The sequence below is a fragment of the Lytechinus pictus genome, chromosome 19 (genome assembly GCF_037042905.1).
Source record: "Lytechinus pictus isolate F3 Inbred chromosome 19, Lp3.0, whole genome shotgun sequence".
Taxonomy (NCBI): Eukaryota; Metazoa; Echinodermata; class Echinoidea; order Temnopleuroida; family Toxopneustidae; genus Lytechinus; species Lytechinus pictus.
The window spans coordinates 9,823,154-9,850,028 of record NC_087263.1 but is presented as its reverse complement, the minus strand read 5'-3'; the positions used below and the strand labels follow the sequence as shown (position 1 = coordinate 9,850,028).

At 35.5% G+C, this 26,875-nt stretch overlaps 1 protein-coding gene across 1 annotated transcript; it reads right to left on the bottom strand.

Moving 5' to 3' along the window:
* Window positions 1-149: 149 nt before the first annotated feature.
* On the bottom strand, window positions 150-26,655 carry LOC129282720 (uncharacterized). Its single transcript, XM_064113983.1, has 24 exons — window positions 26,494-26,655; window positions 22,479-22,554; window positions 17,159-17,234; window positions 10,991-11,410; window positions 10,490-10,604; window positions 10,117-10,178; window positions 9,616-9,730; window positions 9,243-9,304; window positions 8,656-8,770; window positions 8,283-8,344; window positions 7,784-7,898; window positions 7,411-7,472; window positions 6,823-6,938; window positions 6,450-6,511; window positions 5,951-6,065; window positions 5,578-5,639; window positions 4,991-5,105; window positions 4,618-4,679; window positions 4,119-4,233; window positions 3,746-3,807; window positions 3,160-3,274; window positions 2,785-2,849; window positions 1,985-2,099; window positions 150-1,483 (listed from the first exon to the last, which is right to left on the bottom strand). The coding sequence occupies exons 10-24, from the start codon at window positions 8,302-8,304 to the stop codon at window positions 533-535; spliced, it is 2,154 nt and encodes a 717-aa protein (XP_063970053.1). The 5' UTR covers window positions 8,305-8,344; window positions 8,656-8,770; window positions 9,243-9,304; window positions 9,616-9,730; window positions 10,117-10,178; window positions 10,490-10,604; window positions 10,991-11,410; window positions 17,159-17,234; window positions 22,479-22,554; window positions 26,494-26,655; the 3' UTR covers window positions 150-532.
* Window positions 26,656-26,875: the final 220 nt, after the last annotated feature.

Below are 26,875 nucleotides of genomic sequence, written 5' to 3'. Positions count from 1 at the left end.
TCACGTGACCCGGTTTCCCCCTTAAAATCTGGTTGATTGTGGCTTGATGAATATTGTTTAGAAACTGTGTACTTGTTAACAAATTGTAAATGTCGTTTTAATGATTCTGGGAAAATCCCCCAGAGGCAATAAAAGTCGAGAAACGGCAATTTCATGTTCGATCTGTATTTATTCTCGCAATATATAGTACGCGACACTGAAAGTAAATAAAGGAACTATAAATTTCGTTTCTGTGTACAGTACTATTTCTCCGATATATACAATGATAATCATGATAGCATAAACTGATATTAGAGACATATGAAGAAGTTTGTTCCAAAGGAGTCTAAATCCACTTTTGGTATTTTTCTGTAAATCAAGGTTTTTAATTCAAATACGATATGTTGCATTTGATTCCCAAGATATATATATATATATATATATAAATCAATTTTGGTCTAAAAGAGGATTTAGCCCGTTTTGGAAACAAGCTCTTCATAATTATGCAAGATCATTTGAATGATTGGCTTTCAAACCAATCAAATTACACGAACTAGTTATATAATAATTCATAACACATGATGTAAAAGGCACAAAGATATAAGATCATGTACAAAAAGTGCCATTTTGATGGAATCATGTATGATCTACAAGCTCCAGAACCTACATGTACTGTATCGGTTGTAGGTGTCGGATCAGTAGGCCAATTGGATTGTTCACCGGCAGACATACTGGTTGTCTTCTCTGTACTGGAAATACCAGAATAACCAGGAGGCCACTCAAAGTCGTTGCAGGTTGCTGCATCTACGGTGGATGTTATGTAATGTGAACAGCAGGAGAAATGGGTCGTATCGGGTAGGAGAAAGATAGCTCTGGTGGTGTGCCCATTATGTGTAATGTTATGCACTTTGACGAGATCCCTGTCGTTTTGGTAGCATGCCAGTGTGGTTGGTATACTTCCGGTCTTGGCCCAACAATGTACTTCATACGGATACTCACTATCACGTAAAGTGATGAAGCAATCTGCCGGACTGGGAGGACGTTGTACAATAACCTCCTTCTTCTGATTATCATACTGAACGTACTCCAAACTACGCCACACTCCGATAAATATGTACTGATCTCCGTCTATGGTATGAACGTCATCTATTGTCATAGTCACACTGGGAGATGCATCTCTGTCTATGAAAGTGAAAGTGAATCTTGATATTTGAGAAGGATCTTTGAAGCCATCAACATCATATCGTCCATCGATACAAAAAGGACGACCCTTCGATCCGAACTGAATCGTGTAGAAAAGAGAAAACTGCAGTGTACTGGATGGCCGCTGGAGATAGAATGCGACTACGCCACGTGTACCCACATCCAACGTAACCGGTTCGGTCCACCTTAAGTTGCCTGCCACGAGTATTGGACAACAAGCAAAGTAGAAGGCCAAAGCTAGAATCGCCCTATGGAGGAGGGTCAGGATCGAAAGACCATTCTCAATGTTTCGTCGTTTGCTCTGCAAGAAGAGTATGAAATTGTAAAAAAGAACAAGATAATAAGTCATGTGGTGATTTCAGAGAGCCATTCAAATTACACCGTTTTTCACGAGTCGTACTCTTTTCTATTATGATCTGTTATTTTGTAAATGAAACGGTATATAATCCATGTCGTGCTGCAAAGGATCGAGCGATTTGAATAAAGTCAATGAAAACAGATAAAGGATTTCATTGTTCCATGTTACTTATAAATCCGCAATAGTTTAATCATCAAATAGTTCAAAACCCCTGTCAAAATATCTTAATCAAAACAAAACGTATCAATAAACCCAGACAGTTAGGACAGAAGATTGCATAAAACTTGAAATTAAATGCACCTTGAGTTTGAAATAAACACGACGTACTATTACAAATGTTTTAGGACATGCAATTGATTTCTTAATTGCATTGGATCACAAAGATTTACTTAAAACCCGGGTCTTTGTGGTCCTACTATTCCCGGCTATCTTGTGAAAGGTTACCTTTATTCGCGGTTTTGGATTTACTGCGTCGTTTTCATTGGTGATAGTCAAATTCTTCGTAGCTGGTACCTCACCTCCATAAAGTTGTGTTTTTGGTTTGGAGACACAAGACAAACTGAAAAATAAGTAGAAATACAATAGGTAATATGTACATTTGGGTGGTTGTCTTTTGTCTGAGGTGATTATCTTAAAAACACGTTAGACGAAGACATTCGTAAATGTAGTGTAATTAAATTAGTTGTCGGTATATTGAATGTACTCCTTAGATATTCATGGCGGATTATTATCATTGGACTAGTATTTTGCTAATATTTTTCGTCACATGCTTGATTTTTTCATCTGGCCCTGCTTTTTGTTTAATTTTTATATATCTACTTTTATTGATGTATATGAAGGGCCGTAGTCTTTTCTTGAGGGGTGTCTTTTTTCAGGCCTTTATGCTTATGACTGTCTCGTCCCATGAAATGACTGTTATTTATTGTTATTTTACCGTTGAATGTTGTCAATTCATTTTTTGTTGTATAATTAACTGTTGCATGGGAATAAAATAATCAATCAATAATACATTTACATGTTTGTGTGTACATTCATTCATTCATTTGGAAGAGTTAACAGTAGTATGTTCGTGCCTTCAGGGTATATTAGACGCGATTAGCAGCTATTGCCATTTTGTGTCCCCTCTTAACAAAGATGCTATTTTCTTGCTTGTACATCAGTAATATTGTCTTTATATATTTTTTTTCAGTTTCAACTATTTGTAAGACATGGTATTGTGGTATATTTATGTATTATACTCTTACCGCGTAGGACGAATAGTTGTATTCTTATGTCGGGAAAGAATATTACGGTTCGTTCGCCGAAGATTCTGTGGGTGAAATATAAAAATATCATGTTCAAAGAGGTATTGTGTAGCTGTCTTATAAAATTAGGCCTAATGGATTATTTAATAGTCTGATCAAGTTATATTTATTTAAATGACATTAGATTACATGAAAAGAGGAACAATAAACCCTTGCGGAGGAGCCAAAAGTGCCATTATTTCTTTTCTATAGTGAAACTATAATATTTTAGGGAGGACATGCCCTTAATTCCTAAATTACAATGGATCACAACGATTTATGCAACACGGAAATCTGTGTGGCTGCCGAATTCCCGGCAATCCTATAAAAGACTACCTTCATTTCGTGTTTTGGATCTACTGCGCCGTTTTCGATGTTGATAGCCGAATCGTCAACAGTCGGTCCCTCACCTCTATAAAGTTGGGTTTTTGGTTTGGCGATACGTGACTCACTGAAACATAATGCAAAATAGCATAGGTTATATGCAAATTGGCATGATTTACATTTTCTGAGGTAAATGTCTTAAAACACACTCGTAATGTACTAATATAATTAGTTGTCAGTATATTCAATGTACTCCTTAGATAATACATTAAGGATGCATCTGTTTATTTGGAAGAGGTACATATTTGTAAGTACAGGATGCCTCACTCTATTAGCAGCTATTGCTATTTTTGTGATTCCTTTTTAATCTATTTTATTTCTGACAATTGTAAGCGCTGTGATACTTTTTGTGTATAGCGCAGATAAATAACCATTATCATGATTATCATTATTATCAAAGATCATATTTTCTTGCTTGTATATGAATTCATAATTTATTTCCGGTAATAAAGATTCAATTTCAACTTCTACACGTGAGATAATGTAAGGTTGTATATTTATGTCTCAACACAAAAAGCCTCAAACTACCGGCTCTTACCTCGTAGGGCGTATAGTGACATCGATATATAAAAGTCTACCAGGGTTCCCTGGCCGGCGATTCTGTGGGTGAAACATTAAAATATCATGTTCAAGTATGGTATTGTGTAGCTGTCTTTAAAAATTAGGTCTAATGGATTATTTAATAATCTGATCAAGTTATATTTAATTAAATGACATTAGATTACATAAAAAGACGAATAATAAACTTTTGCGGAGGAGCCAAAAGTGCCATTATTTCATTTCTATAGTAAAACTATAATAGTTTAGGACATGCCCTTAATTCCTTAATAACAATGGATCACTACGATTTACACAACACGGAAATCTGTGTGGCTGCCCTATTCCCGGCAATCCTATAAAAGGCTATATACCTTTGATCCGGGTTTTGGATCTCCTGCGCGGTTTTCACTGGTGATAGTCGTATCATTAACATCCGGTACCTCACCTCTATAAAGTTGGGTTTTTGGTTTGGCGACACATGACTCACTGAAACATAATACAAAATACCATAGGTTATATGCAAATTGGGGTGATTTACATTTTCTGAGGTAAATGTCTTGAAACAAACTCGTAATGTATCAATATAATTAGTTGTCAGTATATTCAATGTACTCCTTAGATAATGCATTTAAGTATGTATCTGTTTATATGAGAGAGTTACTCACGTTTATGTACAGGATGCCTCACTCTATTAGCAGCTATTGCTATTTTTGTGATCCCCTTTTATCAAAGATCATATTTTCTTGCTTGTATATGAATTCATAATTTATTTCCGGTAACAAAGATTCAATTTCAACTTCTACACGTGAGATAATGTAAGGTTGTATATTTATGTCTCAACACAAAAAGCCTCAAACTACCGGCTCTTACCTCGTAGGGCGTATAGTGACATCGATATATAAAAGTCTACCAGGGTTCCCTGGCCGGCGATTCTGTGGGTGAAACATTAAAATATCATGTTCAAGTATGGTATTGCATAGCTGTCTTTAAAAATTAGGTCTAATGGATTGTTCAATTATCTGATCAAGTTATATTTAATTAAATGACATTAGATTACATAAAAAGATGAATAATAAACCTTTGCGGAGGAGCAAAAAGTGCCATTATTTCATTTCTATAGTAAAACTATAATAGTTTAGGACATGCCCTTAATTCCTTAATAACAATGGATCACTACGATTTACACAACACGGAAATCTGTGTGGCTGCCCTATTCCCGGCAATCCTATAAAAGGCTATATACCTTTGATCCGGGTTTTGGATCTCCTGCGCGGTTTTCACTGGTGATAGTCGTATCATTAACATCCGGTACCTCACCTCTATAAAGTTGGGTTTTTGGTTTGGCGACACATGACTCACTGAAACATAATACAAAATACCATAGGTTATATGCAAATTGGGGTGATTTACATTTTCTGAGGTAAATGTCTTGAAACAAACTCGTAATGTATCAATATAATTAGTTGTCAGTATATTCAATGTACTCCTTAGATAATACATTTAAGTATGTATCTGTTTATTTGGAAGAGTTACATATTTGTATGTACAGGATGCCTCACTCTATTAGCAGCTATTGCTATTTTTGTGATTCCTTTTTAATCTATTTCATTTCTGACAATTGTAAGCGCTGTGATACTTTTTGTGTATAGTGCAGATAAATAACCATTATCAGGATTATCATTATTATCAAAGATCATATTTTCTTGCTTGTATATGAATTCATAATTTATTTCCGGTAATAAAGATTCAATTTCAACTTCTACACGTGAGATAATGTAAGGTTTTATATTTATGTCTCAACACAAAAAGCCTCAAACTACCGGCTCTTACCTCGTAGGGCGTATAGTGACATCGATATATAAAAGTCTACCAGGGTTCCCTGGCCGGCGATTCTGTGGGTGAAACATTAAAATATCATGTTCAAGTATGGTATTGCATAGCTGTCTTTAAAAATTAGGTCTAATGGATTGTTCAATTATCTGATCAAGTTATATTTAATTAAATGACATTAGATTACATAAAAAGATGAATAATAAACCTTTGCGGAGGAGCAAAAAGTGCCATTATTTCATTTCTAGAGTAAAACTATAATAGTTTAGGACATGCCCTTAATTCCTTAATAACAATGGATCACTACGATTTACACAACACGGAAATCTGTGTGGCTGCCCTATTCCCGGCAATCCTATAAAAGGCTATATACCTTTGATCCGGGTTTTGGATCTCCTGCGCGGTTTTCACTGGTGATAGTCGTATCATTAACATCCGGTACCTCACCTCTATAAAGTTGGGTTTTTGGTTTGGCGACACATGACTCACTGAAACATAATACAAAATACCATAGGTTATATGCAAATTGGGGTGATTTACATTTTCTGAGGTAAATGTCTTGAAACAAACTCGTAATGTATCAATATAATTAGTTGTCAGTATATTCAATGTACTCCTTAGATAATGCATTTAAGTATGTATCTGTTTATATGAGAGAGTTACTCACGTTTATGTACAGGATGCCTCACTCTATTAGCAGCTATTGCTATTTTTGTGATCCCCTTTTATCAAAGATCATATTTTCTTGCTTGTATATGAATTCATAATTTATTTCCGGTAACAAAGATTCAATTTCAACTTCTACACGTGAGATAATGTAAGGTTGTATATTTATGTCTCAACACAAAAAGCCTCAAACTACCGGCTCTTACCTCGTAGGGCGTATAGTGACATCGATATATAAAAGTCTACCAGGGTTCCCTGGCCGGCGATTCTGTGGGTGAAACATTAAAATATCATGTTCAAGTATGGTATTGCATAGCTGTCTTTAAAAATTAGGTCTAATGGATTGTTCAATTATCTGATCAAGTTATATTTAATTAAATGACATTAGATTACATAAAAAGATGAATAATAAACCTTTGCGGAGGAGCAAAAAGTGCCATTATTTCATTTCTATAGTAAAACTATAATAGTTTAGGACATGCCCTTAATTCCTTAATTACAATGGATCACAACGATTTATGCAACGCGGAAATCTGTGTGGCTGCCCTATTCCCGGCAATCCTATAAAAAGCTATATACCTTTATTCCGGGTTTTTGGATCTCCTGCGCCGTTTTCACTGGTGATAGTCGTATCATTAACAGCCGGTACCTCACCTCTATAAAGTTGGGTTTTTGGTTTGGCGATACGTGACTCACTGAAACATAATACAAAATACCATATGTTATATGCAAATTGGGGTGATTTACATTTTCTGAGGTAAATGTCTTAAAACAAACTCGTAATGTATCAATATAATTAGTTGTCAGTATATTCAATGTACTCCTTAGATAATACATTTAAGTATGTATCTGTTTATTTGGAAGAGTTACATATTTGTATGTACAGGATGCCTCACTCTATTAGCAGCTATTGCTATTTTTGTGATTCCTTTTTAATCTATTTCATTTCTGACAATTGTAAGCGCTGTGATACTTTTTGTGTATAGCGCAGATAAATAACCATTATCATGATTATCATTATTATCAAAGATCATATTTTCTTGCTTGTATATGAATTCATAATTTATTTCCGGTAATAAAGATTCAATTTCAACTTCTACACGTGAGATAATGTAAGGTTGTATATTTATGTCTCAACACAAAAAGCCTCAAACTACCGGCTCTTACCTCGTAGGGCGTATAGTGACATCGATATATAAAAGTCTACCAGGGTTCCCTGGCCGGCGATTCTGTGGGTGAAACATTAAAATATCATGTTCAAGTATGGTATTGCATAGCTGTCTTTAAAAATTAGGTCTAATGGATTGTTCAATTATCTGATCAAGTTATATTTAATTAAATGACATTAGATTACATAAAAAGATGAATAATAAACCTTTGCGGAGGAGCAAAAAGTGCCATTATTTCATTTCTAGAGTAAAACTATAATAGTTTAGGACATGCCCTTAATTCCTTAATAACAATGGATCACTACGATTTACACAACACGGAAATCTGTGTGGCTGCCCTATTCCCGGCAATCCTATAAAAGGCTATATACCTTTGATCCGGGTTTTGGATCTCCTGCGCGGTTTTCACTGGTGATAGTCGTATCATTAACATCCGGTACCTCACCTCTATAAAGTTGGGTTTTTGGTTTGGCGATACGTGACTCACTGAAACATAATACAAAATACCATAGGTTATATGCAAATTGGGGTGATTTACATTTTCTGAGGTAAATGTCTTGAAACAAACTCGTAATGTATCAATATAATTAGTTGTCAGTATATTCAATGTACTCCTTAGATAATGCATTTAAGTATATATCTGTTTATATGAGAGAGTTACTCACGTTTATGTACAGGATGCCTCACTCTATTAGCAGCTATTGCTATTTTTGTGATCCCCTTTTATCAAAGATCATATTTTCTTGCTTGTATATGAATTCATAATTTATTTCCGGTAACAAAGATTCAATTTCAACTTCTACACGTGAGATAATGTAAGGTTGTATATTTATGTCTCAACACAAAAAGCCTCAAACTACCGGCTCTTACCTCGTAGGGCGTATAGTGACATCGATATATAAAAGTCTACCAGGGTTCCCTGGCCGGCGATTCTGTGGGTGAAACATTAAAATATCATGTTCAAGTATGGTATTGCATAGCTGTCTTTAAAAATTAGGTCTAATGGATTGTTCAATTATCTGATCAAGTTATATTTAATTAAATGACATTAGATTACATAAAAAGATGAATAATAAACCTTTGCGGAGGAGCAAAAAGTGCCATTATTTCATTTCTATAGTAAAACTATAATAGTTTAGGACATGCCCTTAATTCCTTAATTACAATGGATCACAACGATTTATGCAACGCGGAAATCTGTGTGGCTGCCCTATTCCCGGCAATCCTATAAAAAGCTATATACCTTTATTCCGGGTTTTGGATCTCCTGCGCCGTTTTCACTGGTGATAGTCGTATCATTAACAGCCGGTACCTCACCTCTATAAAGTTGGGTTTTTGGTTTGGCGATACGTGACTCACTGAAACATAATACAAAATACCATATGTTATATGCAAATTGGGGTGATTTACATTTTCTGAGGTAAATGTCTTAAAACACACTCGTAATGTACTAATATAATTAGTTGTCAGTATATTCAATGTACTCCTTAGATAATACATTTAAGTATGTATCTGTTTATTTGGAAGAGTTACATATTTGTATGTACAGGATGCCTCACTCTATTAGCAGCTATTGCTATTTTTGTGATTCCTTTTTAATCTATTTCATTTCTGACAATTGTAAGCGCTGTGATACTTTTTGTGTATAGTGCAGATAAATAACCATTATCATGATTATCATTATTATCAAAGATCATATTTTCTTGCTTGTATATGAATTCATAATTTATTTCCGGTAATAAAGATTCAATTTCAACTTCTACACGTGAGATAATGTCAGGTGGTATATTGATATCTCAACACAAAAAGCCTCAAACTACCGGCTCTTACCTCGTAGGGCGTATAGTGACATCGATATATAAAAGGCTACCAGGGTTTCCTCGCTGGCGATTCTGTGGGTGAAACATTAAAATATCATGTTCAAGTATGGTATTGTGTAGCTGTCTTTAAAAATTAGGCCTAATGGATTGTTCAATTATCTGATCAAGTTATATTTAATTAAATGACATTAGATTACATAAAAAGATGAATAATAAACCTTTGCGGAGGAGCAAAAAGTGCCATTATTTCATTTCTATAGTAAAACTATAATAGTTTTGGACATGCCCTTAATTCCTTAATTACAATGGATCACAACGATTTATGCAACGCGGAAATCTGTGTGGCTGCCCTATTCCCGGCAATCCTATAAAAAGCTATATACCTTTATTCCGGGTTTTGGATCTCCTGCGCCGTTTTCACTGGTGATAGTCGTATCATTAACAGCCGGTACCTCACCTCTATAAAGTTGGGTTTTTGGTTTGGCGATACGTGACTCACTGAAACATAATACAAAATACCATAGGTTATATGCAAATTGGGGTGATATACATTTTCTGAGGTAAATGTCTTAAAAAACACTCGTAATATATCAATATAATTAGTTGTCGGTATATTCAATGTACTCCTTACATAATGCATTTAAGTATGTATCTGTTTATATGAGAGAGTTACTCACGTTTATGTACACAGGATGCCTCACTCTATTAGCAGCTATTGCTATTTTTGTGATCCCCTTTTATCAAAGATCATATTTTCTTGCTTGTATATGAATTCATAATTTATTTCCGGTATTAAAGATTCAATTTCAACTTCTACACGTGAGATAATGTAAAGTTGTATATTTATGTCTCAACACAAAAAGCCTCAAACTACCGGCTCTTACCTCGTAGGGCGTATAGTGACATCGATATATAAAAGTCTACCAGGGTTCCCTGGCCGGCGATTCTGTGGGTGAAACATTAAAATATCATGTTCAAGTATGGTATTGCATAGCTGTCTTTAAAAATTAGGCCTAATGGATTGTTCAATTATCTGATCAAGTTATATTTAATTAAATGACATTAGATTACATAAAAAGATGAATAATAAACCTTTGCGGAGGAGCAAAAAGTGCCATTATTTCATTTCTAGAGTAAAACTATAATAGTTTAGGACATGCCCTTAATTCCTTAATAACAATGGATCACTACGATTTACACAACACGGAAATCTGTGTGGCTGCCCTATTCCCGGCAATCCTATAAAAGGCTATATACCTTTGATCCGGGTTTTGGATCTCCTGCGCCGTTTTCACTGGTGATAGCTGAATCAATAACAGCCGGTACCTCACCTCTATAAAGTTGGGTTTTTGGTTTGGCGACACATGACTCACTGAAACATGATACAAAATACCATAGGTTATATGCAAATTGGGGTGATATACATTTTCTGAGGTAAATGTCTTAAAAAACACTCGTAATATATCAATATAATTAGTTGTCGGTATATTCAATGTACTCCTTACATAATGCATTTAAGTATGTATCTGTTTATATGAGAGAGTTACTCACGTTTATGTACACAGGATGCCTCACTCTATTAGCAGCTATTGCTATTTTTGTGATCCCCTTTTATCAAAGATCATATTTTCTTGCTTGTATATGAATTCATAATTTATTTCCGGTATTAAAGATTCAATTTCAACTTCTACACGTGAGATAATGCAAGGTGGTATATTTATGTCTCAACACAAAAAGCCTCAAACTACCGGCTCTTACCTCGTAGGGCGAATAGTTATCTCGATATATAAAAGGCTACCAGGGTTATGCCGTTTATCTTGCACGTTTGCTCTCAACCGAATGAAACATTGTCGGACATCTTGATGACATATATCTTCCGCGGCTTGAAGTGGTGTCATCCCATCTATCTTCTCTGTATCGATATGCCGTTTATCTTGCACGTTTGCTCTCAAGCGAATGAAACTCTGTAGGACATCTTGATGACCAGAATCTTCTGCGGCTTGAAGTATTGTCATCCCATCTGGTTGTTGCGATGTGGGGAGGTTACATGAAAAATCATCTCCTTCATTGGTGGCATACGCAATGCTGCACCTTTGCCTAGTATTCACATCTCCTAATATTGATTGAATATCTTCGTTTCGATAGGTTTTGAAACGCGACATGTTGATTCTTTTTGATCTGTAAACAAAAGAAGAAAACAATATTTTGCATCATCAATAAATTAATCCTAATTTTAATTGCGGCATTTGATTTTAATTACCCACTGAAAATTTCAAAGGACAATTCTATCAGAAAGTTTAGTACATTGTTTTTTTTTCGAATTAGTAGTAACAAAATCTTATAATAGCATTCGAATCAGATGCAAAGTGTATGTGCAATGTTTCGCAAAGGTTGAGGGCTTCGGGTGACTTGAAAACATGTGACATCGGGCACAAACGAACGAAGAGCAATACCTATCGTGGTCAACATGGGGATGGGAAACTATTTATCAGGCAGCTAGGTATCGATGTCTCTTATATCAGCCCGTCTTCCCCGACCTCGGCCAGATAGGAATTCATTTCAGTGACTGAGAGTAGTGCCCGTGTGAAAATATATCTTACTCATTCCAACTGTTCAATAATGTAGTTATAAGAATTTCCTATATACCTAGGGCTTGTCAATTCGTTTAACAATTTAAAAAAAAATTAACAGAAAGTACATTTTTAAATCAACCTTTATCAATAGTTTATATTTGAGAAAACTATAAACATATAATTGGTATTATAGGCAATTGCAAGGAATGGGGTTTTAAATTCATTGCCAGCCCTTCCAATTAAAAAAATAGAACCTGTATACGAGGGATTGTGGTGATCGAGTAAAAAAATTCGAAAAGAAAAGTAAAACTACGCATTTGAAGCAATTTATTAGCATCAAAACGGCTGTAGCTCAATCGACTTTAAAATAAAAGAGTTGTCGAATGATCTACATTTTGCCATAACGGAGCAAACCAATTAGAAGATTTTAACAACTAATCTTTTGTTTTTTCACTAAAAATAAATTTCGATAGCATTATATTGTACACTTTTTATCATGTTGTATTATTATTATTATTCTTACCAAAACCTGTAAAGTACGGTTTTTTATAAGATAGCACAATTGATATTCTCGTCACGAAATGCCAATGAAAAAATGCGGGTTTACGCTACTTCTTTTGGAAGGCATTTTTCCTATTGAAATTACATTTCAAAGGGTTTCTCACACGACTAATTCAAAAAAATTATATTGTCACACTCCGAATAGTTGAGCAAATAACATATGAGATGAACAGGAAGAGAACTCTGTACCCTGCGCTGACGATATTACATGGCTTATTTTTGTGCAGCTTTTTCATACAAAGTGTTTTCAGTTATTTTGATAAAAAGAAATGATGTCGAAGTACAAGACTTCTATGTCTTATAATTTTATGCTTATCCTGTAAGTTGGGAGGGACACTCATTGTATTTTTTAGACATCAGGAAATTTAACTTAGACACACCGCTATTTCACTGTACTCAAACCTTTCTCTCATCCACTCCCCTCCTCTCTCTCTCTCTCTCTCTCTCTCTCTCTCTCTCTCTCTCTCACACACACACACACACACACACCCACACACACCATGGACTCTCTTCTGAGGTTCATGCTCACACATAGGTCCATGCACACACACACACAATCACTCTATTTTTTTCTATTTGTATGACCTCTGCTAGATTAGAGGGTATACAGATAAATTATGAAATGATAATGATAATATTGACCATTTATGTAGTGCAGCTATTTTATTAATATACTCTACTGAGCTTTATCACATAATCACCCTGATTGTAGCCAAGCCGCCATATAGGCGCTCAAGCATTGAAGAATTTCTTCCTACCGGGTACCCACTAACCTCATCTAGCATGCCTAGGTTGAGTGCAGCACAATGTGGGTCAATTTTTCCCTAAAGGAAAACACGCCATGGTTGGGAATCGAACCTACGTCCATCAGATTGAAAGACGAGATTCGTAACCACTAGACCACGACACCTATTAATAAGGCCTACTGGAGAAAGGGTTGGTAAAATATAACTACTGGTAACTACATGAACTACGAGGTTCTAAATGATACAAACAAGCAGAACAAAATCAAAACATACTAAATGTAAAATGTAAACACATGAGTGATATTTGGTATCCATTTATATTGTTTCTAGAAATCATTCGCATTAACTAAGTTATTTTATTTTACTTAAAATACTTAAGTATTTCTTGGTTTCAATAGTTTCACTCTCCTTGATTTTTGAATACTCTCCTTATATTTTACATCTACACTGCTTTAGCCAAATAAATAGTCCGATTGGGTTGTAAAACCAGAGAGTTCGAGGAGAATCACCCACTTATACTCTACGTATTTAAAAAAAGATAAAATACTTTATCAGAGGTCTGTCTCTAAGCGCTCTACAGTAATGCAACATAATTAAAGACATTTAAAAGATCACTGTCATAATTCTGATTCTTCTATACTTCATCTATGTTAACATTTTCGGTGCAGCCTTAATGGAAAATCCGGGGGCACTCAGAATGTTGTTTCATCATGACAACAAATGTATCTCAATTAGGTATATGCATCTCAATTAGAGACCAGGTCCATAGTTTCATGCCAAACGAATGGCAGGTCAAAATATCTACATGGGTTACAAAACAAAACATTGATATAAACTGAAATAATACATACCAATATAAACTCCTAAAAAAGTTTAGAAATCGTTTTTAGCAAATATTCATGTTTCATTGATATTAATAAATGGATCATTTAATTCTCTTTAAAATGATACCCTACATGACATGATTATGGTTCACATGGAGGTGCAGTGCCTTGAAATATGGGGCAAGGTCAAAATTCATTCAAAAGTTGCAAAATGACACAATATTGAAAGTCGCTGTTCTTTTTTTTTCGTGGTGATGAGTGAATTTCTCAGCGGTTCCTTTTGTTTTCATGCACGTTAACATTAATATTAACATGGAATCAAACACACCTCTGCACAAGCAAACACATAACAAACGAACAACCATGCATGGGTATTTCAAGCCACGACTCAAACCATGTTATCTCACAAAACTAACACTACATTAACCACAAAAAAAATATCGAAAATGAAGAAGCAGGGGCTTGATTTGAATAGGTTTTCGTTTCTATTGACGCAGACAAAAGAATCATGTTTTGCCCCCGGGGGGGGCACTCGACCAAAAAAGTAGTAGGTATGTGCCGCGGGCGAGACAAAAAACGGGGGCCTTGGAGCGGGCGTATTGTAAAAAGGAGGGTCCTCGGAACGGGCACGGAACTACAAATGTTTGTGAAAACGGGGGTCCTTGGAACGGGTCGCCTGCGTGCGAGTACGTATATGCATCCCTATGGAACGTGCATGCAGCTAGCCCGGCGGCACGACTTCCGGGCGCGCTAGCGCAGAGGCGATGGTCAGACAACGAGCTGCGGCCGCTTTTCACCAAAATTGCGACCGGAACGGCGTAACGGAAAATATGCGAAGCCCTGGAGCGGATTTTTTTCTTTTTTTTTCTCGAGAAGAAGAAAATGATATGCTTTGGAGCGGCTTTCTTTGTTCTTTTTCTCTATAAGACAAAAATGCTATGCCTCGGAACGGAAATTTGAGTGTAAAAATGGGGGTCCCCTCCGCGGCACATACCCACTATGCATTATATACTGAGTGCCCCCCCCGGGGTTTTGCCTCATCCAGCACTTTTGAATCCTGCTCTTTTCGTGATTGCAAGATCATAACAAGCATGGTATCATCCTAAAAAAAATGATCTTTTGAATGATATCAAATATGCATTGTGTAAATTTGGAGTTGTGAGAAAGAAATGGCCAAACTCAGATTTCCAAACTTTTTGGAGGGGTTTATAAATATCTGGAGAAATATAAATGCAGGAGATTAATCCAGGTTTGTTCCGTTAAAGCTGATATTAATATCAGTCTTCGGACTTTGAACAACAAGGTCCTGGGTTCAAATACCACCGCAGCACTAGCGTCATTTTTATCTACATTTGCCACTCTCCACCCAGGTCTAGTAAATGGGTACCCGGTTAAAAGGAATGCCTTGAATGCTCGGTGCGCCCGATCAAGGGTAGCCGTGCTGAAGCCATTATTGGTATTATCATTATTGTTTTTTTTTATCATCATTATTATCATTATCTCATCTAAAGCATACTTAATCAAAATTTCTAAATTAGAGTGGGATATATGTGTGAAATAAATTTGTCACTGCATATAATTAAAAATGTACAGCAAATATGAAATTGCTGTGAAATGGGGGGTTTAGGATGGCCCTCTGCAAAACGGGTACTTTGGAGCTAGAATTGAACCTGAAATGAGCGTCTTCGACAACTGACATCTAAAATAGGGGCTTAGGAGCAGGTACGAACGGGTAGGTCAGTGAAAACGGGTGTAAATGCCAGAGAACTGCATTGGCAAGGTGTAATAAGGAGGGGCGTTAAGGGCCGCACATTATCAATAACGCCATTATACACATACTACCATCTATTCTTATATTCATGATTATCAAATCATGCCATGATTGAACAATATGTGAACTCAAAGTCCTCCTTCAATGGTAGCATACCACTTTGCCTCACACCCACGCATCGCATATGTCCTATTTACCGGATAGAAAATTCGATGCTGAGGATACATGACTATTGAAATCGACACTGAGATCTCATTTCATTATGTACAGCGCGTCCCAAAAAAGTCCCTCTGACGTAGGGCTAAAATTAATTCTAAAATGTGGTGGTATTCTCAAATAAATGTTAATGAGTATAAAGCTCATTACATGATCTAACTTCTATGAAAATTTCATTGGTTGCGCTTCAGCGGTTTTGAATACAAACTATGTTACGTAACAGTGGTGCATTTTAGCCCATTCCAAGTTTGCAGCATTGAGGCATTTCCGCATTGTTAACCCCCATTGTTACATCCAGGTTCTGAGCAGGGGCATTACCCTAATCATATCCAGGCTCATCATTTCATAAACTTCAGAAGGACAAGAAGCATAAAAAATTAAGTTTGTTTGGTGATTCATAAGGGGAATCAGTGCAGCAACTTGAAAGAAAATTTGAATGATGGATGAGTAAAATAAGCTGAAAAATAAAGGGGAATCCACAAGTTTAATAATCACCCTTTGCGAAAAGGAATTTTACAAGAGAAAGATTTTGCCGATTTTTTTTTTTATTTTATTTTAAAAAGTAACATTGAATCAACTTGACCTCAGTAGCTTATTGACTAAGAAAGTAATGAAATAAAATGCAGTATTGTTGGAATTAGGCATGAAACAGACATGACCCATTGTCTCAATCAATCTGCATCTCACGTTATCAAACATGAAATGAACTGTCATATACTGTTTTTGCCCTTCTGAACATGCTCAAGGTTGTGATTTAATGAGTGTGGTTAAATCATGGAGATTTCCCTGGTCAGATCAGGGAATTCCTTGGTGAGATTGTTCAAAGGGGGTTAATATGCTACAATATGCAGAACACACAGCAGTTCTGCATGCATATGATGCAAACTTGGAATGGGCTGAAAAGCACCACTGTTACATAATAGACTGTGTATTCAAAACCACTGAAGCGAGACCAATGACATTTTTATAGAAGTTAGAACATGGGATGAGCTTCCTAGTTCTATACATTTCATTGAGAATAATTTTTTTTTTTGAAGTAATTTAGCCTCATATTAGAGGGACATTTTTTGGGGGACGCGCTGTATATGCGGTGAAGTTTCCTTGGCGCTCCATTCGAAGATGAAAAACAGGAAATAAATATATTGAGCAAAATCCATTGTTTTCCCTGATGTCAACTCGCTATGGCGAAGGTAACTTTCTCGATCTTATAGAAATGTGATTTATAGTGTACTTACCTCATTAACTAATAGGCACGATATCTGCTCATTGTGATCCTCATGCTTTCACTATATTTCCTATGTGGTCAGATCCCTGCTAGGAGTAAAGTGATAAAGTAATAAATACCATACAGCAAAAACTGTGGTGTTAACCGGTGTACATAGAGGACCACACCAGTTATTTTACACCGGTGTTAAATTGGTGGTGTTAGTTCTACACCGATAGGTGTTATTACAACACCTATGGTTGTTACATTTACACTCTTTGGTGTTATGTTCAATCTCTAGGGTGTTATTTTAACACCTCAGTGTGTGGTCCTCTATTAAAACCATTTGGTGTCAGTTTTAACACCACAGTTTTTACAGTGCATAATTATAAGTATTAGTTGATATATATATATAGGGACCGTGGAACTGTTAAGTAGGAAGTGTGGGGCTGACCATGCAAAAAAGGAAAATTAAATGGCCATTTTGACATTTTTTTTGAAAACGTTTATTTTAAAGACGTCGAGTTGGGTGTTAAGCCACCACTCTGTATAATAGGACATATAATAATAATAATAATAGACAGTTCTTGTATAGCGCATAACACATTATAAATAACATCTCTATGCACTTCCAAAGGACTTGGATATTATTACCCTGGCTTTAGCCCCGCAGCCTCTTACAGCGCTGGGGCATTTCAAGGAATAAATTCTTGCCAGGTACCCATTCACCTCACCTGGGTTGAGTGCAGCACATATGTTTCACAATTGGCTATCCAAAGTTAAACCACAAATTTATACCAGAGTTTTGAATACGAGCCAATGTCTTTATCTAAATTTTCATTTATTTCCTGGCCGTTAAAACAAAAGATTTTCATTTTCATTATTATTATGACGTATCCACCTGAAATATAATTTTAAGAAGATCTTGGAAGATTGATTGATAATGAACAAGAATCATATCAAACAAAACTAATTGACTATCAAATCCCTTCATATATCGGCGTCATTTGATGTCTTACTTTAAACTAGACCAAAAGCTTCGGTCTCTGTTACATTTGTTGTTCCGCTGAACTCCATTGGTTCCAGTCCCCAATTACGAGGAGAAATAAACAAAATTTAAAAATGTTTAAAAACTCCTCGAAGCATACGGCTCCCAGCTGTCAAACTTTAAACTGGCTTACTTGGCCGTGGATAAAAAATATCACTATGTGCTGTTATTTGACTCGTTTGATACTACAGAGTTAGTCAGAAAAAAAATAACCCATTAATATGAAGTTGTCTCGTCTGAAGTATGAATACGAGACATTTTCCAGTAGGTCCTAAAATCTTAGTTGCCCCAAGTTTCCTGGGTGAAGAATGAAAAGCAGAATGATATCCGTCCATCCTCTATACACGCAATACACATAACCTATCCCACACATACACCACCACCACCACCCACACACACTTGTGAAGGACTCAACATAACGTGTGGGTGTATGTGAGGTGTGAGGTGTGTGTGACTGGGAGGGTGTGTGTGTCTGTGTGCAAGGGATGCGATGTGTATGAGTGAGGGGTGTGCGTATGTGTGGGTGTGTATATGAGGGAGAAGGGGTGTGTGTGTTATAATGGGATGTTTCTTTCTGCGTGCACACAATCACTTTCAAGACTTTAATTCATTCTTCACCCAGCAACTTGGCACAACTGAGATTATAATACCTTCTGGAGATTATCTCGTAGGTACTTAGATGCATACGGCAATAGTACCAAAATATCCAAGAAGAATGACTCTACCAGGATATATTAATAAATCGATGATTACATATTCATACTTTAAACAAGACAACTTCAAACAATTTTTTTTCGATACACTCTGTCAACTGGCCTTTCATCATGGCATTGAATATATTTTTAACAATATTCCTCGATTTCTTTTGTTAATGACGGCTCTTGTGTGTCATCAATACATTGGCTTTGACAGGTGATGTGCACTCATAGAAACATTACCAGCGAAAATTATTTACATTTAGTTCCTGGTTCATTTTGCAAAATCTTTCCATCCGTTGGTTCGAAATGTTTACTCAACTCTATTGAATTGTACCAGAGCATATATGCATACCTGTTCATGCACTCACACACTCACACCTGCACAGGCCCTCCTTCGTAAATAGAAGGGGTTAGATCCAGTGTATTTGAACTATAAATAGGGTATAAGTAATAAATAAATAAAAGAAAAATGATTTCCCGCAGATTTTTACTAAATGGCAATTTCATTGTGTCGTACGGGAATATTACATTTTTATATGAAATAAAAGAATATTTTTTGTAGTTGATGGTGATCCTCAAAGAGTTCCAGAAGGGGCTCAAGAACCATAACTAAACTCAAGTCGATTACATATCCATTACAATTGAAATGAAAAATAGCACAGTCATACGGGGCACAAAAATAACATAATATGCAAAGAAAGAAAAATAACAAAAGCATTCTTCGCCCTATTACGTTCCCTTTACCTTAAACCTCTTCTTTATAGTATTTTCCTTCTATCTTCCATTTTCTTCTATCCTCAGCTCCACCTTCTTCAGTACTTAGAATATTTAAAGGGTGGCCGCTCCTATGCCACCTTGGTTTTGGGCCATTCGACATGAAATAAATTCTTTCAAAACTCTTCTTTTCAATTATTATATTCAGAATTGTGTGAAACCGTTTATCATTATCCCTACTATTATTACTATCATTATTATTATTATTATCATTATTGTTATCGTTATTATCATTTCTATTATTATTATCATCATCACCATCACCTAATAAAAATCATCATCATCATCACCATTTTTATCATTATTTCAATTATTTCTATTATTACTAATATTATTATGATAATCGTAAGCTTACGACTTGTGGTATTGTTTATGGAATATCAGCGGAGTCCCTCATTTCGATCTCTTCTACTACTGCTACTACTACTACCACCACCACCACCACAGGGGTGAATTATCGGATGGCCTAATACCACTTGGTCTACTTATCAGTTCGTCCAACTTCACCTAGTCTAAACTCATTTTGTCTACATCCAGTTCGTCTAACATCCAATCCGTCTAATTCACACTTTGTATAATATCCAATTCGTCTAATTTCCATTTGGGCTAATAACCAGTTGGGCTAATCTTATCTTGGTCGAATTTCTACTTTGGCTAATTTGCACTTAGTCTAATTCTCATTTCGTTTAATTTTCACATGGTCTAATATCCAATTGGTCTAATGACCACTTGGTCTAATAGCCAAATGGTCTAATGACCACTTGGTGTTAATAGCCGAATGGTCTAATAGCCGAATGGTCTAATGACCACTTGGTCTAATCGCCAATTGGTCTCATGCCCAGTTGGGTTAATTGACACTTGGTCTAGTTTTCATTTGGTCTAATTCACACTTGGTCTAAAATCCATTTATTCTAATATATCATCATTCATTATCATTTATTTGATCTAGAATTAACAAATATGGTACGTAATGGATAAATAACATTCAACAGTTCTGCATGTCGCCAGGATCCAGAAGGGTAAAGCCGGGGGTTAGCTCTGGTTGGTGCAAAACCGTATAGTGAAGGACTATCGATGACGAGATCACACAGTTGTTATTCTCGTCATGACATGCCATTGAAAAAATTGGGGTTTTTCCACTTCCTTTTGTTCAGGCAATGGGACGCATTTTTCCTATTGTACATTTCAAAGGTTTTTCATTCAACATGTTCAATAGTCACGCTCCAAATGTTTCCCAGCGATGACGATGTAACATGAATTATTCTTGAACGTGTAGTTTCGTCAGTTTCTCCAGTTATTTTGACTATAAAATCTTGATTTTAAAAATGTCGAATTACAATACTTCTATGTAGTTAAATTTAATGCCAATGTCTGGTAAGTTGGGACACTCATCACTACATTCATTTGTAGAATAAATAAATTTCATTTAGAATTATTAATACACTGCTATTTCTCTCTTCTCAATCCTTAATCTTATTCACGACCCCCCCCCCCACCCATTTCTCTCTCTCTCTGTCTGTCTCTCATTCTATCTCTCTTTCTTTTTCTATACCTTCCTGTACTAGATGGGAGGAAAGACAAATAAATTCTGAAATGAAGTCAGATTATAAATATTCACATGAGAACTGAAAAGAAATTCATTGGACTATTCTACAAGTAGAAAGAGAGAGACTAAGTAAATGACCCAACAGTACCATTTTATTCCCTGTTCGTTACTATTTCTTCTTCTTAATAAAAAAAAAATAAGGGCGGATGAGTCAGTTTCATTCGAAGATTAAGAAGAAATGGGGTGCCTCTGACAGTCTCGCCTGCATTACGCAATTCAATATAGCAGCAGTGCTAACTTTGAAAACACAACTATTGAATTTTTTTAACGCAATTCATATGATAATCAAATATTACGCTCATTGACCCTTAATGACCTTTGACCTTGGTCATAAGATCTAAATATCATGCAGGATGTTCAATGATACTTTGATACACTTCTGTCTGAGTTTCATGAACTAGATCTATAAACTTTCAAAGTTATGATGGCAATTCAGCAAATATCTCCAACATGGCCATGTTGGTTGACCGTTAATGACCTTTGACCTTGATCATGTGACCTAAAACTTGTACGGAATGTTTGCTGATACTTTATTGCTGTAATATTCAAGTTTCATTAACTAGATCCATAGACTTTTAAAGTTATGATGGCAATTCAACAAGTTTACCCAACATTGGCAAAGTTCATTGAGTCTATTTGGCCTTGGTCATGTGGCCTAAAAATTGCCGCAGTTATGATGGCAATTCAGCAAATACCCCAATATGGCCAAAGTTCGTTGACGCAAGATGACTTTTGACATTGGTCATCTGACTTGAAAATCAGAGATGTTCAGTGTTATGCCATTACCCATTTACCCTTATATCCAAGTTTCATAAACTAGATCCATAAACTTTCAAAGTTATGACGAAGTTTCAAAAACTTAACGTAGGTTAAGATTTCGATGTTGATTCCCCCAACATGGTCTAAGTTCATTGACCCTAAATGACCTTTGACCTTGATCATGTGACCTGAAAATCAAACAGGATGTTAGATAATACTTGATTGCCCTTATGTTCTAGCTTCATTAACTGGGTTTATATACTTCTTAAGTTATGATAACATCTCAGAAACGTAACCTTTCAATGTTGACGACGCCGCCGTCGGAAAAGCGCGCCTATAGTATCGCTTTGCTACACAGGCGAGACACAAATGAAATAAGCATAAATCATAGCTTTTTATGATGTTAACTTGCTATGAAGAATGTCTCTTCCTCAACCTTAGATAAATATGATTATAGTGTACTTACCTCATTAACTAATATCCACGATATTTGCTCCCTGTGATCCTCTTGCTCCTATTGCATTTCATATAGGGTCAGATCCCTGTTGGGAGTAAAGTGATAAAGTAATAACCCAATTGGTGTTGTATAAACACCTATCTGGTGTTAGACCAAAACCAAACTGATGTTGATTCACATTTTTCTTGTGTGGACATATATAGTTTCTGGGCTGGTGTTAAATCAACAACGGAGATTTTGCAGTGTACTTTTTGAAGTGTTTATGAAGGGATTACAAAGTGTGGGTGTTGGGGGAAGGATATGTTGGTGTGAGGAAGTTTGCAGGAGAGGTTTGTGTGAAGGGTGTGCACCGGTGTGGGTGTGTGTGAGGTGTGTGTAAGTGGGAGGGTGTGTGTGTGAGTGATGCGATGTTTATGTGTAAGGGGCGTGCGTGATGTGCAGGGTGTGTGGTGTGTGTTGTGTGTAATATGATGGGTGGTGTCTTTCTGCGTGCACACAATTACTATTTCACACTCTGGTTCATTCTTCACCCAGCAACCTGGCAAAACTCAGATAAACGACCTTCTGGGGACTGTCTTGTACGTGCAGAGATGCATATGAAAAAAAAGTATCAAAATATCCAAGAAGGATAATTCTACCAGGACACCGTAACACAAAGGTCAGAGATTAATTGTACGCTTGATTTTCACGATTGATTGTACATTGTAGTCAATGCAATCAATCGTAGAAAAATGTTCTTCGATCATTGCTAAGTTTTGTGTTACGGCCCCAGCACATCTCAATAAATCGATGATTACATGTTCATACTTCAAACAAGATAACTTCAAACTCATGAGATTTTTTTTTACCTCCCTCTGCCTTTCATCACGGCATTGTGTAAGCACAGCTCTATGGTCTAAGTTTTGCACCGGGGTTCGGCATAGAGCTCCTCAATTTCTTTTATTATTGACAATTCTTGTGTGTCATCAAAACATTGACAATGTCATGTGATATTTCTATGATTGCACATGACATGAATCAGCGACGAGGAACCTTTAGTTCCTGATTCATTTTCCAAATCTTTTCATCGGTTGGTTCGAAATATTGATTGTTAAATTGCAGCAGTGCATACTAAGCGAACCTATTCAGCTGCACACATGCACACACACACACACACACACAATCTCACGCATAGAAGGAAAGGAAAAAATGAATAGAGACCAGAAGATTGTTCCCTAAATGGGCGAATCCATGCTGTGTCAAACGGGACATTTTGGCATTTTACATATTTTGACATGAAAATGGAAGAATATTTTCTTGATTGACGGTGATCCTCAAGTGGTAACAGAAGGGGAACAAAATCCAAGATTGGACTCGATTATATAAAACCCTAGATGGTTTGTCCTGACCCCCCCCCCCCCTTCCCCCCACAACATTGAATAAATTAGTATAGAAAAAGCAGCAAAAATTATGGAATATAAACTTATATCATTGTTAACACTTTTGAGTCCTTAGAAATAAAAAGTTTTTGTTAGAGTAAATTCATACATTTTATATAAGTTATATCTGATGGCAGAGAGTTCCATACTGGCGGAGTATATACTTCAATTTTTTATGTTATTATAACTATGCACTGTACAATTTATTATAATATGTTACATATACGTAAGTTATGATGTTATATTCCTAACCTTTGTTTAAAAAGAAATATTATATTACACTAATCATTCAAATTATAAATGTTCAATATGAATAAATCCTCCAACAATGGTTTTGTATGTGCAAGATATGTAGATGAGGATGATATCCTTACTAATCTCTTCTGTAGTAGTAGTAGTAGTAGTAGTAGTAGTAGTTGTTGTTCTTGTAGTAGTAGTAGTAGTAGTAGTAGTAGTAGTAGTAGTAGTTGTTGTTCTTGTAGTAGTAGTAGTAGTAGTAGTAGTAGTAGTAGTAGTAGTAGTAGTAGTAGAAGTAGTAGTAGTAGTACTAGTAGTAGTAGTAGTAGAAGTAGTAGTAGTAGTAGTAGTAGTAGTAGTAGAAGTAGAAGTAGTAGTAGTAGTAGTAGTAGTAGTAGTAGTAGTAGTAGTAGTAGTAGAAGTAGTAGTTGTAGTAACAGAAGTAGTAGTAGTAGTAGTAGAAGTTTTAAGCCACGGATTATACAGATTTTATTCATAAATTACGCTATAGTTGTAATGCGTTTACTGAGAAAGACTCAAATGATCATAAATGTGTGCATTATCCTCATGAAGCTAAATTCACACTTGTTAATAATGATTCAATGTTATTGAGACATCTGTCTGTTTAAGTTATTATTCCAATCAAGGGCGTGTTAAAGAGGGTAGAGAATCTCAAACACAATACATTTTAAAATCGTTAAGAGTATAAAAGCATCCCAATCGCTGACAGCATTCCATGGGGGTTTATATTTCATATGTCTTGCCGATGATAACCCTTCGGAGCCGACTGGCTTCTGCAGAAGCTAAATAGCAGTATTGACTACTTTTGCTTCTAGAAGCATTAATTGGTTTGTATCAATTTCTTTAGCAAATTTCAAAATATGTTATAGACAACAGCAAGAAAAGACCTTTTGATATTTGCATGCCAACATAATATTAAAGATTCGTGAAAAAAGATATACAATTGTAAAAATTCTAAAAAATTGACCAATTTCAGCATTTTCCAACAATGTGCGCTATTCCAGAGCTCGCTTATTATGAAAAATGTATAATTATGAACATATTTTGTCTGGTAATTTATGCGCGTTCTTGTGTGAATCTAGATAATTAGCTAAAATATTACTGCAATTATGGTCATTTCTGTTCATCGATACTCGTTATGCTCACAAAACGTACTTTAATACTTCATTAAGATCTTGACAAGCCAACTGGAATCTGACTTATTCGTGTTGCTCCGAAAAATTGTCGCCAAAAACATATTCCTATTATTGAAACACCTGAATGGCATTGTTGAAACAATTGTTTGAAACCCATTATTTCAAGTTGTCGTCGGCTCGTCACATGGGGTTAACGCAGACTGGTACATTCCTATCCTTTGTAACACATTCTTTTGGACAATTTGAAAGTTGTTTTTCTTCTTTATCTCTCATAATCATAGGAAAACGTTAAAAGGGTAAATATAAAATTGTTATAAAATAAAATGATGAATTTATCATTAAATGCTACAGACTAAAATAATTCGAATTATTACAATATGTTTTTCAAAATAAGTGGAATGCAATAAAAACTGTACACATTGTTTAAACAATTCCTGATCAGTTCAGTTCATCTAATATTCAATACTTTCATTAAAAATTACACATTATAAAGACATAAATACATAGCTATCCTACAAATATTTATGTTGATAAACATGATAAAAGCAAGCGAGCTCGGAGCAAAAAAAATATAAAAAAAAGAGTGAAGAAGGGAGGGGCAGGAAGGCTGTGCCTTATTAGAAACCAAGCTCCAAAAAATAAACCAAATCATGTGCATTAAAATAAATTATCACCAAAATAGAAAAAAAAAACTTGGGTACATGCATATATGAAATAATGAAAACCTATTCGCAAGTTTACAAACATCCTTATTTACGTCTCACACGCAAATACTCACACACACTACATGTATGTTATTGAGTAAGAATTAATGCACCTGTAAATAGTTTTGAAGTAAATAAAATTTCATTTTCCTTTTGAAACTGTCTTGATGGACTTAGTTTAATCTCTAACGGTATTTAATTCCAAATATTGGACCCCCCCCCCAAAAAAAATGCAACTTGATAAGTATATAAATCTGGCATTGTCAGAGTTTTCATTTTATTAAAGAGAGCCATAGTAATATTGGCTATGTGGAACTATTCGTATTGTTTTCTTCTTATTCATATAAATAAATTTTATTCGAAATCAGTATCGCTAGCTATCATTTCAACTGACGACCATTTTTCAGTGGCTATCCTGGTGAACATTGAATAAATCGTTTCATTGAGCTGTTGTTTACAGAGTCTATGAGTAAATAATTAACAAGATAAAAATTCTGATGATACTTACTTTTAACAGCACTCAAAATGGTCTGTGGAAATGTTTTTTTCCTATGTTCATCCAGCGTTGGAGTACTATTACGTTGGTCCACTTTTCAGTCAGATTTGTCGTAATGCGTTTGATGTGATTTGAGGAAAACAGTAATGTAGGTCCATGAGCAACCACATCAATAATTATAGTTCCGGTCATATCATGCACGTCAGGGAATTCCCAGGGGCCGACCTGCGTAACCAACTTTATTTATAAATGAATTATAAATTGATATAGTTATGCGTATTTGAAGATTTTTTTTTAAAGCACGAACATAAATAGAGACTAATACTACTCCAGGTAATGATAATGTAGTAGTATGTTTTGATATTTGAGTTTTATTGGGGCCTTAATTAATTGC